The following is a 12,827-nucleotide window of genomic DNA, read 5'->3' as shown; positions in this document are numbered from 1 at the left end:
CTCCTGTGCTCCAGAGGGGACCAGAAGGGATTTGGGATAATAACACTGAGCTGAAACACCGGGTGAACGCCGCGGAATATGAAATTCCAGACTATATTTGTTTCTATTTAGCAATTGTTTGCTCTTACGAGAAGAGTTATCAAGTGGTGATCGCTGGGGATTAAAAAGCCAAGTGTGACTTGCCTTGGCTTCACCAGCCTGGAGGGATAGAGATTGCAAAATTTAACTTGCAGGTGCCTCATCCTCTGATGGTTAAAACTGAGGTAGAACTGAATAAAATTTCATGGCAAGGAAATAATTAAAAACTCTAGATCACATACCTGTCACATGTGGGGAAAGAGTTTATTCTGTTCCATCCTATTTTACTGCTCATTTTTAGGGTGGGGACCAGAAAACAGGTTCCTGTTTTATTTCATAATTTTTTTCAGATCTCTATAGACATTCACTTGTATGTGCAACAGCAACAGAAAAATATATTGTCCAGAAACCCTTACCGAATATTCTGAATTTTCACAGAGAAAACGTGCAAGGGGGAAACTCCCTGTGCAGACATAGGCAAAATGAGTTTGGGAAAGGGAGGGAAGGGCAGGTTTTAGACCACTGGAGTTGGAATTTTTCTTCTCCCCATGACAAGATGAGGCTCCATATACTGCTTTAATTCCACCTCAAACCTCTGCCCTTTCAGCTGCTTCTCAGCTTTGAAATTCACCTTTACACAGACAACTTAAACCAGTCAGTGGCTAATCCAGCTGGGAAGTCTCAGCTCAACTTGAACACAGGAAGCAAAACTCACATCCATGTTTATACAAACACTGTACATCTCCCTCCTCATCTCCCAGCTACAAAATAAGCATTGCCACAAAAAACCCAACATGTTCCCTGGTCAGGGAGTCCAAAGACTTCGATTTCTTTTTAAAAAAGAAAAAAAAAAGTTAATAAACGACAAGAGAGAAAATGCACATTTTTGGCCCTTGTTGATATTAATTTTCTTTCATTTACATGAGTAAAATCAGAGCAGAAGTTGCTGAAATCCATGGCACTGCTATTGTAGTACACAAAGTGAGGAACAAATGAACCTCCACACGTTTCTCCCTCTCCACAGGACTGTGGATGACAAGAACACAATATTTCTGTTCTTCCATTCTCCCAAACCAAGCCCTGGCGGTTTTTTTTGTGGAAAGTCTCATTTATAATAATCCTAGAAAAAAAATACATTCCTTTCTTTGCATATCTGAACAACAGAGCCCTTAGGACCTACGCCCAAATCCACCTGGGGATGTAGCAGCTCAACCCCACCATTGCCACAGTAGAAAAGCCCATTCCCTTCTCCCCAAAAGGTGTCACTAAAGGTTAAAACTAAGAAAAAGCACAAAGTCAACACTTTCTCATCAAAAACCTCATTGATGCACCTGAATACTGAAAAAAATGAGGCTCAGCAAGTACTAATAGTGATAAAGGTAAGAAATATTTAGTGATATTCTTGGTACTTCCTTTGAGTGGCTGGAGAGATAAAAATACCTTAAAGAGAAGAGACATGATGCTTTAAGACTAATTGAACCAATAATCAAAGGCTGTCTCTAATTCTTGGACCAGGAGGTCAATTACTGAACTAAATTTGACAGCAGATAGATGGTAACAGTGTGCAATTACCATTTAAAGACTTGATAATTATGGTAAGAATTAGTCTGCATTTTCAGCAGCAGCAAAATCCATCCATTTTTAGCAGTTATTATCTTGATTATGAGAAGAAACAGATTCAGCTCTGTCTTGTCAAGCTGACAGAAGCCTGCAGGTACAATGGGCCCTGACAAAGGGCTGAGGAAACGAGCCCATGGAGTTGGAAGTTTCCTTTAAAAACTGGAAACTTCAATGGCAGACAGGAGAAAAAATTTGTATTGGGAACATTCAGCGAGGAGGGATGTGGACAAATTTCAAGTCATGTATAATAGGATGGAGAAATGCATGTTTTTGTGAGGTTTGCCAAAATCAGTCAAAATATGGCTTTTGTAGACACTTAAATGTTCAGTTTTGAAAGGCAGAGTCAGCGACAGAGTCCCAATCCTGCATATTTAAAGAATTAACATGTTCTTCTTCCATTCTCCCCATGGTTTTATACAGTCAAAAGGAGGGGAGATTTGTAACTATTTCTTTTTAAAAATTGTAAAATTCTCAATAAACCACAGGCTGAGCCTGATGACCTTTCTTCCATTTGGTAGACTGGGTTTATATTTTTTCCCCCTTATTGAAATAATCTGAAAACACAAGTGTTAAATTCTTCCTCTTAGTCATGATTCCGCAGCCCTGGAACTCCAGGAGCTGGGGGGTTCAGAAAAGTCGGATTCAGGTAAATCCATGGAGATGCTGCTGCTCTGGCAGAATGAAAACCTGTGCAGGAGAGTGGCTGAGCCCAGATGAGCTCAGCTCTAAATATATGCAAAAAAAGCCAGAAAAGGTATAAAATCTGGAAGTTAAGAGGTATCAGGACAACAAACCATGACACCATTAAGAATTAGATAAGTCACATCCTTGAAATCATTAAAAAATGAAATAAAAATAGTTTTCGGTTTTCTTTTTTTTCTTACTAAAAAAACTTCAAGAAAGTTCTCAAGAATTAAAAATCCTCCCCAACTGATGGTCGTGGGAAAGGAAACAAAGCAAACACTTTCCAGCAAATCATTTCCTCCTCAAAAAACTTGTGGCAAAACTCACTTAAATTACTCCTGGTGAAGAAACAACGAAAACAAGTGGCTTTAACAGCTGCTGTGATGTTCCCCCCACCTCCCAGTGCTCCTCAAAACCCCTGTTCCAGAGCTATTCCCCCTCCACTTGTCATGGCCACTTCCAGATCCCTTTGCTGACATTACTCTTGGCAACAGTTATTTTTCCTCCAGACATTATTTTTCAAATTAGGTGAATTACTGTGTCAAACGATCTGATTTCACTGCACTTTGTGTAAATTTATTTACTTAGTGGTCTCTGGGTTCCATGCTGAGCTTGGCAAGCATACTCTTTTCAAGATTATAAATAATTAACCAGAACTCCTGCTCCACTGGAAGTTGCTACTCCACTTTTAGTTTAAATAGTCCAGGATTTATTCTTTTTTTCTATGCATGTTTCATATAAATTGCCACTTAGAGGAAAACAAATGCTTAGAACAGTGACTGCCTGAAATCATAAAGGGTAACATCCCTCTTACATGGTGAGCTTATTTTTATTAGAAGCTGCATTTATGCTCTTCATTGTTTAACAAATAATCATAAAAAGTATTCACTTAAAAATATAAGCATGCACAGGAGGGAGACACACAAGTGATTCCTGGGTTAAATTCCACACCAGGACCAGGCTCAGGAAGGTCTTCACACCAGTAACAAACTGGTGAGGGCCTGAGCACCTGCACAGATCTTCTTTATATCACCCAGAAGAGCAAGTGGGAAGAGTTTTGAACAAATTATTGTGTATTTAGCTAAATATTCAGCATCAGCCTCAACTTTCCATGAGATCCACATTCCCTGGAAGTCCAACCAAGCACTCCTGGGCTCGCACACCCTGAGTGACAGAGTTGGGGATATGGCAAAGGTCACACTCTCCTTTGGGTGAGGTCACACTCTCCTGCTCTCCCAGGAATGAAAATTTATTACAAAGAGCCTTAAACCCTGCAGATTAACCTCACCTTTTTTTCTTTTTTTAAACTTGAAAAATGTTTGAAAAGCTTTTTTTTTTCTTTTTCTTTTTTTTTTTTTTTTTAAGGCACCAAAAAGTCTGGAACAGCTCAGACGCCCCAATCCATGCTAAGTTCAAAATCCCAGGTGTATCTGTCACTGGAACACAACTTCCACCCTGAAGGGATGAGGGAGGTTACAGGTGGTGAGAAAAATGCAGGCTGAGGAAGAACACAGGGATACAAAACAGGCTGGAATTTCTCCAAGCCCGGGGACAGCGAAGTTGAGGGATCGACACAGACAAATCCTGGTGGAGAGTCAGAAGGAAGAATAAAAATAAAAGTCTGTGCAGGAGAGGCAGGCCTGTACCTCAGGGATGACAACAGACCTTTTCCAGAGGAAACAGCAGAGCAGCCACCCTTTTTCCAGCCAGGAAAAAGGGGAAAATCTCACAGCACAGGGTGCAAACCAGCCCTAATGCAGCAAAACCCTTTGGTTGGGATCACAGCCCTCCTAAATCTCCCCAGCAAGGTCTTCTCATCTCCTCACCTTACTCTTCCAAGTAAAGGCAGTACCAAACCCATTTTCCAACAGCTGGTATGTTCTCACCTGGATGCCTGGGTCACTTCTCCACAGCCATGGGTTTTCCTGCAGCTCCACTTCCATCCCCAGCCCAGCAGAAACACGGGAGATATGACATCCCCTCCCAGTCCTGCTCCCACAGGATGAGCTGTAGCACTGTGGGAGGGCTTCCCCATCCCAGAAGAGATGGGAACTGCAGCCAGGAGGGGAACTGCAGCCCAAATTGGAAGGAAAGGCTGACTGGTGACCAGGGTAATTAGGAGGTATCTCCTGTATGGCATTTCCCCCAGGAGAAGCAATTGAAAATGAGCCACAGCTGCCAAGTGCTTCCCACCCTCCCCACTCCTCCTCGCCTCTATCCCAGGTGAAGCACAGCTGTCAAAGCCATGAATTTTTAGAGGTTTCAGTCAAAAAAGTACTGCAAATATGCTGAAAAAGCATAACATCAGGAAGCCTTTGAACTCCCAAACTAAACCAGGGGGTAAAAGCAAAACCAGCTGAACACAGGGTACTGCTGCCTGCTTTCTGCTTTGAAATGTTCCTTCCCCAGCATTCCAAGCAAATGGGGAAGAACATGCTGCAACCTTCAAGCTGGGCTTCATATGCAGCATAGAAGTAAAACTCTACAGAAAAAAACCACAAACACTGAAATGAAGAGAGTGGTGCTTTTTTTCCAGAAGTGCCCATTTCTGCAGGCAGGGCTGGGGTGGCACAGCTCTTCTGGGCAGGTTTGGCCACATCATATGGGCTTCGAGCATGGAAAAACAACACACAAGTCTTGTTAAATGAGGCTTAGAAATCTTCAGAGCTTAGACATTTCCAGGGAGGGAGTCTGCTGGCATTTCCCTCTGGGTGACTGACTGACTCCTCTGCATTTCAAGCTTATTAACAGATGGTAAAAGTCAAAAAGCGATGACATTTCGTTGTGGGACTGGAGAACAGAATGAAATGTTTGAACATTAGGAGTAATACTCTGCCCCCAAACCACTTCTAATAATGCCAACCGTGTATTAAAAGCAAAATACCAACTAAAAATATATCAGTCCCGTATTTTATCCTCAAACTTTGGGGGGCTGGGTGTCAGCAGAGGCTGTGGGATGTGCTGAGCTGGGATGTGCAACCCACACACCTGAGGGTGGTAGCAGCATCTTTATCCTCACTCCAGTGAAGCACATGATTGTAAGACTTTCCCCCCTCCATTATGCTCTTGAGAAAAGTGTAAATCTTGTTATTCCAGGAGGTGAATAACGATAAAAGAAAACTTGGGATGCCCTTGATGACTTGCTGAGAGGTGAATGCCAGTTAGCACAGCCCTGCCGGGTTCTGTGTTCCCACTGAAGGCATCCAGGAGTTTTTACAGGTGAGAAATGAGTTACAAAAGTCCTGACACCCTCCTGCTAAAGTGAAGCGGCAAAAAACACGTGGCCAAAAGAAATACATTGAGTGGAATACCCTCACAATAGCACAGAAACCGCACCAGGATGGGAAACCAGGGATTATTCTGCGTGTGTGTGATTTGTCTCACACCTGACATCAAGTAGATCTTTCAGATTCCTGTTAAATGCATGAAAGAAATAAATTGATTTTGCAATATCAGCTGCCATGGATTTATTTATCTGCTGGCTTTTAATGAGTGCTCAGTTTGAATGTTTCAGTTATCACGTGGGTGTATCTGGGTGCATCACATGCAGAACCTTCTCCATGGACAGGCAGATTAGAATTAAAGAAATCCCATAACACTGAATATTGTGGGGAGGGGAGGGACAGGATGACCTTTTTAATAATCTGTAACAACAGAACTAAGGTATTTTGCTCCTTTCATATTTTCCTTGACAGGTATTTTGCTCTTCTCCCATTTCCCTTGTCAAACAAACCACAGTTGTTATGTTTCTGTATAATAAATACATATAGATTTCAAGCTTTAAGGACAAATGTAGTTTACAAGGATAACATATAGATTTCAGATTTTAAGCACCAGTGTAGTTTCCCCTAATTAAGGCATAAGAAATAAAAATGAGTATTACTGTGTTCCCTGGTGCCTGGGTATTTATATAATTTATTTACAATTTTAAAATAAGTCATATTATTTATATTCATAAATTGAAAATATTCTGGTGATCTTTAATGAAGAGGAGCAGAAATTCAACCTGCTGATGTTTATAGGTGTATTCTACCACTGGATCAGGTCCTCTTACCTCTGCTCACACCTGGTATGTTGACTTTTGTCCTCTATTTCATGGCTAAGTGGATTTTAACCTGGATAATGTTATTTTTGTGAGTATTTCACGTGTCCCTCAGCTTAGATCTCTGTGTGCTGGAAGGTTCTGTGCTCTTAACAGAGTAGATAAAGCATGTAAGAGATGCTGACAGTGTCTGGGGTGACAGTTTGATCCAGGAGATGATCAGACCATGGAATTAATGAGGAATTTGAATTCGGGGTGTTTGCAGGTCAGGTTCATCCTGCCTTGGTGTTGTATCCACGTGGTTGTTGGTCCGTGGTGTCCAACAGTCCCAGTGAAAGCCAAGGGCAGCTCAGCCTTGATGTGAAGCAAAAAAAACCCCCACACACACCACAAGAGAGAGCTGTGGGTGACAAATAAAGCAGATTCCCAGCAAATAAATGCTCTCAGGTGAAAAACAAACCAAAAATACTCCAAACCAAAACAAAAGAGAAACTTGCTGATTACAACTAAGGCTTTTGAAGATTACATCAAGTCAAACTTTTATTAGCAAAGTTGTATTTCAATGTAAAATGAAAATATCTTTTCGAACCATACGTGCACACCTGCGTGGTACAAACAGCAACTACAGATACAACACGTTCCTCTAAACTTTAATCAATGCACACGAACATTTAGCTCCGAAAAAGTAACGCCCTGACGGTGACACCACATTTGCTTTGATCCTTTTTCCTCGTGAAATTACAAAGTATCTCGTGTAAAGAATAACAATAACAATAACAATAATAATAATAATAATAAAAAACCGAAACACAGACAGTGTGCTTTGGCTCAAACCCACCGGGGGGGGGGTTCCTGCCTGAAACCAGAACAAATCAGTGCAGATCACTTGAGATTGGACAGGAGAGATCCAGAGCTGCCATGTAAACATGTCCTGGTGCTCCAACACGGTTTGTGCATTTATATTTTGAAACCCTAAACATTGACAGAGGTGCAGCCGAGGGCTCGATCCACGGGCAAACAAAGGAAATTCTCTGGGAAGAATTTCCTTTCTTTAGCTCTGTTTTTTGAAGGCAAGTAAAATAACCTAATTGCACCTCTCATCTGCAAAATAATGACTGTAAAAACGAGGAGGAGGTTTCCTTTCAGGAGCTCGAGGATCAGTGAAGGTTATTCTAACTTTTGTTTACAAAATGTGGATTTATCGTTTAAAAAAAACCCCACCTTTTTATACAGAAAGATTGTGCTAGTTCTTATTTTCACATCAAAAATAATATGGGCCTGAAAACTTTTATTAAAACCTCTCATGCACTGGATTGACCCACTTGGTCAATGGAATTACTTACCAGGAAAAGAGCTGCTCATTAAAATTTGTGTAACATGAACAAATATCAATCATTAAATGATATTCCAATTAGATCCATTTAAGACGTGAGTTACAAAGAAGGTTTTTTATACATGAACACACAATTTTATCCAGAGGGGGAAAGTCATTTTCAGATTTGATTCCTAATTCTGCTCTTCCTAAAGGTCCAGCCCCAGCAGGGCTTTGATACCAGTCCAGGAGTGTTTTCCTGCTGAACTGCAGAGAATGGAAGATTTCTGGAGATTGGATCCCCAAATTTTGCAAGAGAAGGAAGCTGGGGCTATTCCTACAAGTTCTTGATTGTGTAATTACATTATATATGCATAAATATATATATTAATTAAAGCAAAAAATAGTTCTGGGATTACAGTCCATACCAAACCAATATTATGCTGCTCTGTGAATCCAAACAGTTCACCTGGGAGAAAGGACAGAGAGTTTTTTCCCATGATTTAGGAAGAGCTGATTTTATTTGTTTCCTCTCATGCACAGTCAAAACTGCACAACTTTTTGGGACACATCCATCCCTCTCTTCTTTCCAGAGGCTGCTTAAACCCACAAACCTGGATGAGTGGGGCCAGGGAAATCCCTCCTCCTGGCTGGTTGGAATCACATGATTTAGACTTAGATATCAAATCTGAAAGTGTCATTTCCCCTCTCACACTTGGACTGAGGTAAAATGAAATGGTGGATCACAACCAAACAGAACCAGACCCCAGCCATGGCACGGGATAATTAATGATTCCCAAATGGAACCAGACCCCAGCCATGGCACGGGATAATTAATGATTCCCAAATGGAACCAGGCCCCAGCCATGGCACGGGATAATTAATGATTCCCAATCCAGCTCTGTCTGCTCCCACGGCTGGACTCCCTCCTCCCAGCAGACAGGCTGACATTCCCTGCCAGGTACTAATTAATGAAATCACCACAGATTGCCATCAGCTAATTTTAATAAACACTCCTCTCCAGAGGGGGGGAAAAAAAAAGCAACAAAGGATTTAGGGACTTAATGTAGGATTTCAGAGCATCATGAGATTTTTGGGGCTTGTCCTGTGCAGGGCCAGGAGTTGGACTTTGGTGACCTTTCCAGCTCAGGATATTCCATGTTTCTGTGATGTGCAGTAAAGTTGGGGATGCTTTTTGTTGAGCTACATGGCCACACTTTCTCTCAGCTGTAACATCTAGAAAAAACACCTCAGCCCAGCTCCTTACAATGACAAAAAACTCCTCAGGAAAATCTCGCCTTGCTCTGTTAATTTATTTTTGAAAGCAAATCTCTAAAACACCATCAGTGCCCTGCACTTCCCAGGGAACACTGGATGAGCTGTACCCTTCCTGCAGAAAATAAAAGCCCATTGAGAGGGAAAACCAGGGAAATAAATGACTGGGGAAGAGAAAACAGCTCAGGTGAGGGAGATTTCCTGAGAGTTTGAGCCATTTGTTTAATATTCACGGGGCACCTTCCTCAATAGTCCGTGTGCACTGCACAGGTTCCACTGCACATCTTTTCCTCACTGTTGGATTTTTAGGCCCTGAGGCATCATGAAACACCAACACTAAGATTTAAGGATCTGAATTAAAATTTTAATAGGAAAAGCAGCACATCACAGGGACATCATAAACACCTCTCAGCAGCAACAGAGCGAGTGGGAGCACAGGGGATTCGTGTTCATTATTCCATAATTTGACACTCACTAATTCAATCTGAAGTTTGTGTCTGTTTAACAGAGGTATTTGCTGAGAGGAGTCTGGTTTATCTGCAGTGACCCCAAGCACAAGGAAATGGATGAGCAAACCCAGCCCGTCCCCAGCCCAGAGGGCTCAGGGAGGATTTGGGGGAGCCCACCACAATTTTATTCCCTAATTTTGTTCCTATTTAGAAGACCCTTGATCAGTGCAGATGATTCCTACAGGAAATACATTAAAAACAGCCCAAAGCTTGCAGCAAAGATTGTCACAAGCCTAATCAGTTCTTAGATTTTATCTGGTTTGGGCTGCAGCAGACACGAGTCAGCAGATAAAGATGCTGCCGGGAAACGTCTCTGTTGCTGAGATGCCAATTTTCACATGTCTCCAATTGTGCACTCCCTTATTCTGAAAAGGAAGATTTCCTGTTTGGGCTTTTTTAGCAAAATGAAAAGCACTTTGGAATTTTTCCATGTTTGGATCGAGTGAAATACAGGATATAAAACTTTATATATTATAAAAAGTGAATGATTTGGGTCACTGATGTAGCGTGGGGTGATTTTTGATTCAGGGCAGGTTTCCACTCATCATTTTATACTCACATACACAGCCTGAATGGGGGTTTGGGGCTGGCTGGCTGGGGGTTGTTTGTCCCAAACAGAGGTTACGTGAAAGGCCCTTAAAAGCTAAAAGTAAACAAAAAAAAAAGAAGCACAGATATGCAGAAGCACCGAGCACCAAAGGCTTCCAGAAATCACCAAGCTCTGAGGAGCAGCCCCAGCCTCGGGGGAGCTGAGTGTGATCCACAGCCTTTCCACTGGGAACAACCCGCATTTCTGTGGTCAACTAACTGGGCTTAATTGGAGCCCTTACTGGAAACTCAGAACCACGGGAGGAATTCTTGCTTCCTCGCTTTCCTCCACTGAAATCATGGAGCCCATGAAGGAGTCACTGGGGAGATTTGCCTAATTAGCATCACAATGCAAAATAGCTTTTAGGATCTATTCCTCCTGCAGTCACTGTTTACAAACATTCTAATGGAAGTGACAGTCCTTTGTAAGCCCAAGAAGAAATGAAGCCACATCGATACTCTACTCAAATTAGCAGATTCAAAAGTACAAATGCTATTAAAAGAGATTCAGGAGATTTCGATACAAAAAGACCAAGAAAATGCGCTGTACAGCTTTGCTGAGTTAGTGTTGGGGAGGCAAAGGAAAGAATTTAAACCAGCATTCAGTCAACAAAATATTAACAGAAACTCTACCATAATATTTTCTCTTTGCTTTTGCTTCTGTTTATTTAACAGTGAATAGCTTGAAAATAAATGATCTCTTGAAAGTCAGGTAGCTCTAGTTTAAGGTGATACTGGAAAGGTGTGAGAGTGGGATGACTGGAATACACAAAAACTCTTTCAGAAAACTAGTTTTGCTGGTCCAAACTCATATTGAGAAGCAATTCTATTCATTCCTACACAGCTATACAGACCCATGCTAGCAACATGTCTCATTTAAAATAAAACCAGGCTGATCTTTACTTGTGTCAATATTAATATCATATGTACAACGTCTCCAGGAAATGTTTGCTAGCTCACAAATATACAGATATGAGACAGACAACAAGTATTTTGCTTAGAAATGCAGCTTGCAGAGACTGGGGAAAACAAATTAAAACACTTTTGAGTGATGGGATGGGAACCCTGTTTTGCCTTGCCACAGGAAAGATGCTGCAGCTTAACTTATTTAAGGAAATAGTGCCAGCTACTGGGCAGCAGCTTCATCCACATTTTGCTGTGGATAAAGCTGCATCTCTTAAGTATTGGTAATTGAAGTCAGCTGTAACCACTAAAATAATTTTTAGAGTATCATACACAAAGGAGTTTAACTCTTCAGGAAAAAATTATACAATATATAGAATATATTTCTCTGGTATTTTAAATTAGCATTTTTCTCAGTAGGGTCATTGTGCCACTTTGCAGAGTAACCTGCTATTTTGATTTGATTTTCTTGGTTTATAACTCACTCCGAGGTTATAACTGAGGCCATGATACATGTGGGAATTCTACACGTAAATGCAAGTACAAAGTGACAACTGCCATACAGGAAAAAATTATCTGTACAGAGAAACATATTCCAAACCTAGGAAACACATGGAGTAGCATTTAAGGATACAGATATAACACCGAGAAATTCGGGGTTGGTCAGACTAACACATTTCGTATAGCAAATAATTCTTCATTTTTGTTTTATTTAGAAGAAAACGTATAGAAATTAAGATAGAAAATCATCTTTTAGTGGCAGTGACTCATTTTTTATATTACCTGGGTGTCAGGTTGGTCCTGACCAGCTCAATTGGCAACCTGTGGAGTGCTGATCGAGATAAATATCACAATTAAACACCAATCATTCCTGCCAATATTTCAGGCGTGGAGAGGAAAAGTTGCCGTAGAACTCCCAGTGCTTTCCACTGATCCTTTTTCCTTAGATCCAGAATAAGCTCCAATAAATGAACCATCTTCATTGAACATCCCATGCTCCCCTTCTCCATAATCTACCAGACTATCAGCACTTTCAGTGGCTTTAATGTCCCCGTTAAGTGACTGGAGGCTGCCTTTCAGCGGCTTTTCATCGCTGTCACTACAAAATAAAGAGATGCCTTTCCAAAAATCCCGCTTTGCATTGCAAAAAAAAAAAAAAACAACAAAAAACCCTGCTCTTTTTATTGGGAAAGAAAAGCAGCAGGAGGGAAGAGCGAGGGAGAAATGTGTAGTGGGTGGTGACATGGATGATGTGACCCTGTGAGTCCTGCTCTGCTGCTCCTCACACAGGTGGGTGTCACCAACCTGAACTCCCTCGAGAGGGATTTGATCACTGTTCAACAAATTAATTGGTTAAAAAGGCAAATATTAATGAAAACTACCCACAGGTTTAATCTTTTGCCCTTTTTGCCTTGGGCACGCAGAAGAACGGACAGAAAGGGAAGGAGAGAGAAAAGGAAATGCTGGAAAGGATCTGAGGGGTCTGTTCCAGCCATCAGGGCTCATGTCAAGTCTTGGGCACCTTACAGAGAGACATTTTCAGTTTACAAAACAATGGGCAATATTCAGGGCCTGATTGTTTAATTTTCCTTTAGAGGTGGGCGAGTGAACCGATGAGGCATCAGCTGGAGGTTTTATCTCACTGCCTTGGGAGCATCTGTTTGAGTTTAGGTACTAATAAAAGTGTTTTCCCCCCTTTTTTCTGCTGTTATTTTATCTTTAACTGGTGGACTTTCTCTCTGCTAAAGAGGAGGAACAAGGAAAAACAAAAGCAGGATCAGTGGCTGGTTCTGCTCACGTGCAGTCTGCGTTCAAT

At 41.4% G+C, this 12,827-nt stretch overlaps 1 protein-coding gene across 9 annotated transcripts in view; it reads right to left on the bottom strand.

The window, feature by feature from the left end:
- Positions 1 to 6,933: 6,933 nt before the first annotated feature.
- Positions 6,934 to 12,827, bottom strand: part of CHL1 (cell adhesion molecule L1 like) — a 145,539-nt gene continuing 139,645 nt past the window's right edge. For 8 of the 9 annotated variants that reach the window (XM_017829894.1, XM_017829887.1, XM_017829893.1 and 5 more), the window contains one exon: positions 6,934 to 12,110. In XM_017829894.1, coding sequence (XP_017685383.1) covers positions 12,108 to 12,110 — 3 coding nt within the window. In that variant the 3' untranslated portion in view covers positions 6,934 to 12,107. The remainder of the gene's footprint in view (positions 12,111 to 12,827) is intronic. The other variant, XM_017829895.1, reaches the window with a different exon arrangement.

This window comes from Lepidothrix coronata, unplaced genomic scaffold, assembly GCF_001604755.1.
Source record: "Lepidothrix coronata isolate B3197 unplaced genomic scaffold, Lepidothrix_coronata-1.0 Scaffold170, whole genome shotgun sequence".
NCBI classification, from domain to species: Eukaryota; Metazoa; Chordata; class Aves; order Passeriformes; family Pipridae; genus Lepidothrix; species Lepidothrix coronata.
The sequence above is the reverse complement of the archived record's forward strand: the minus strand, read 5'-3'. Positions and strand labels throughout refer to the sequence as shown.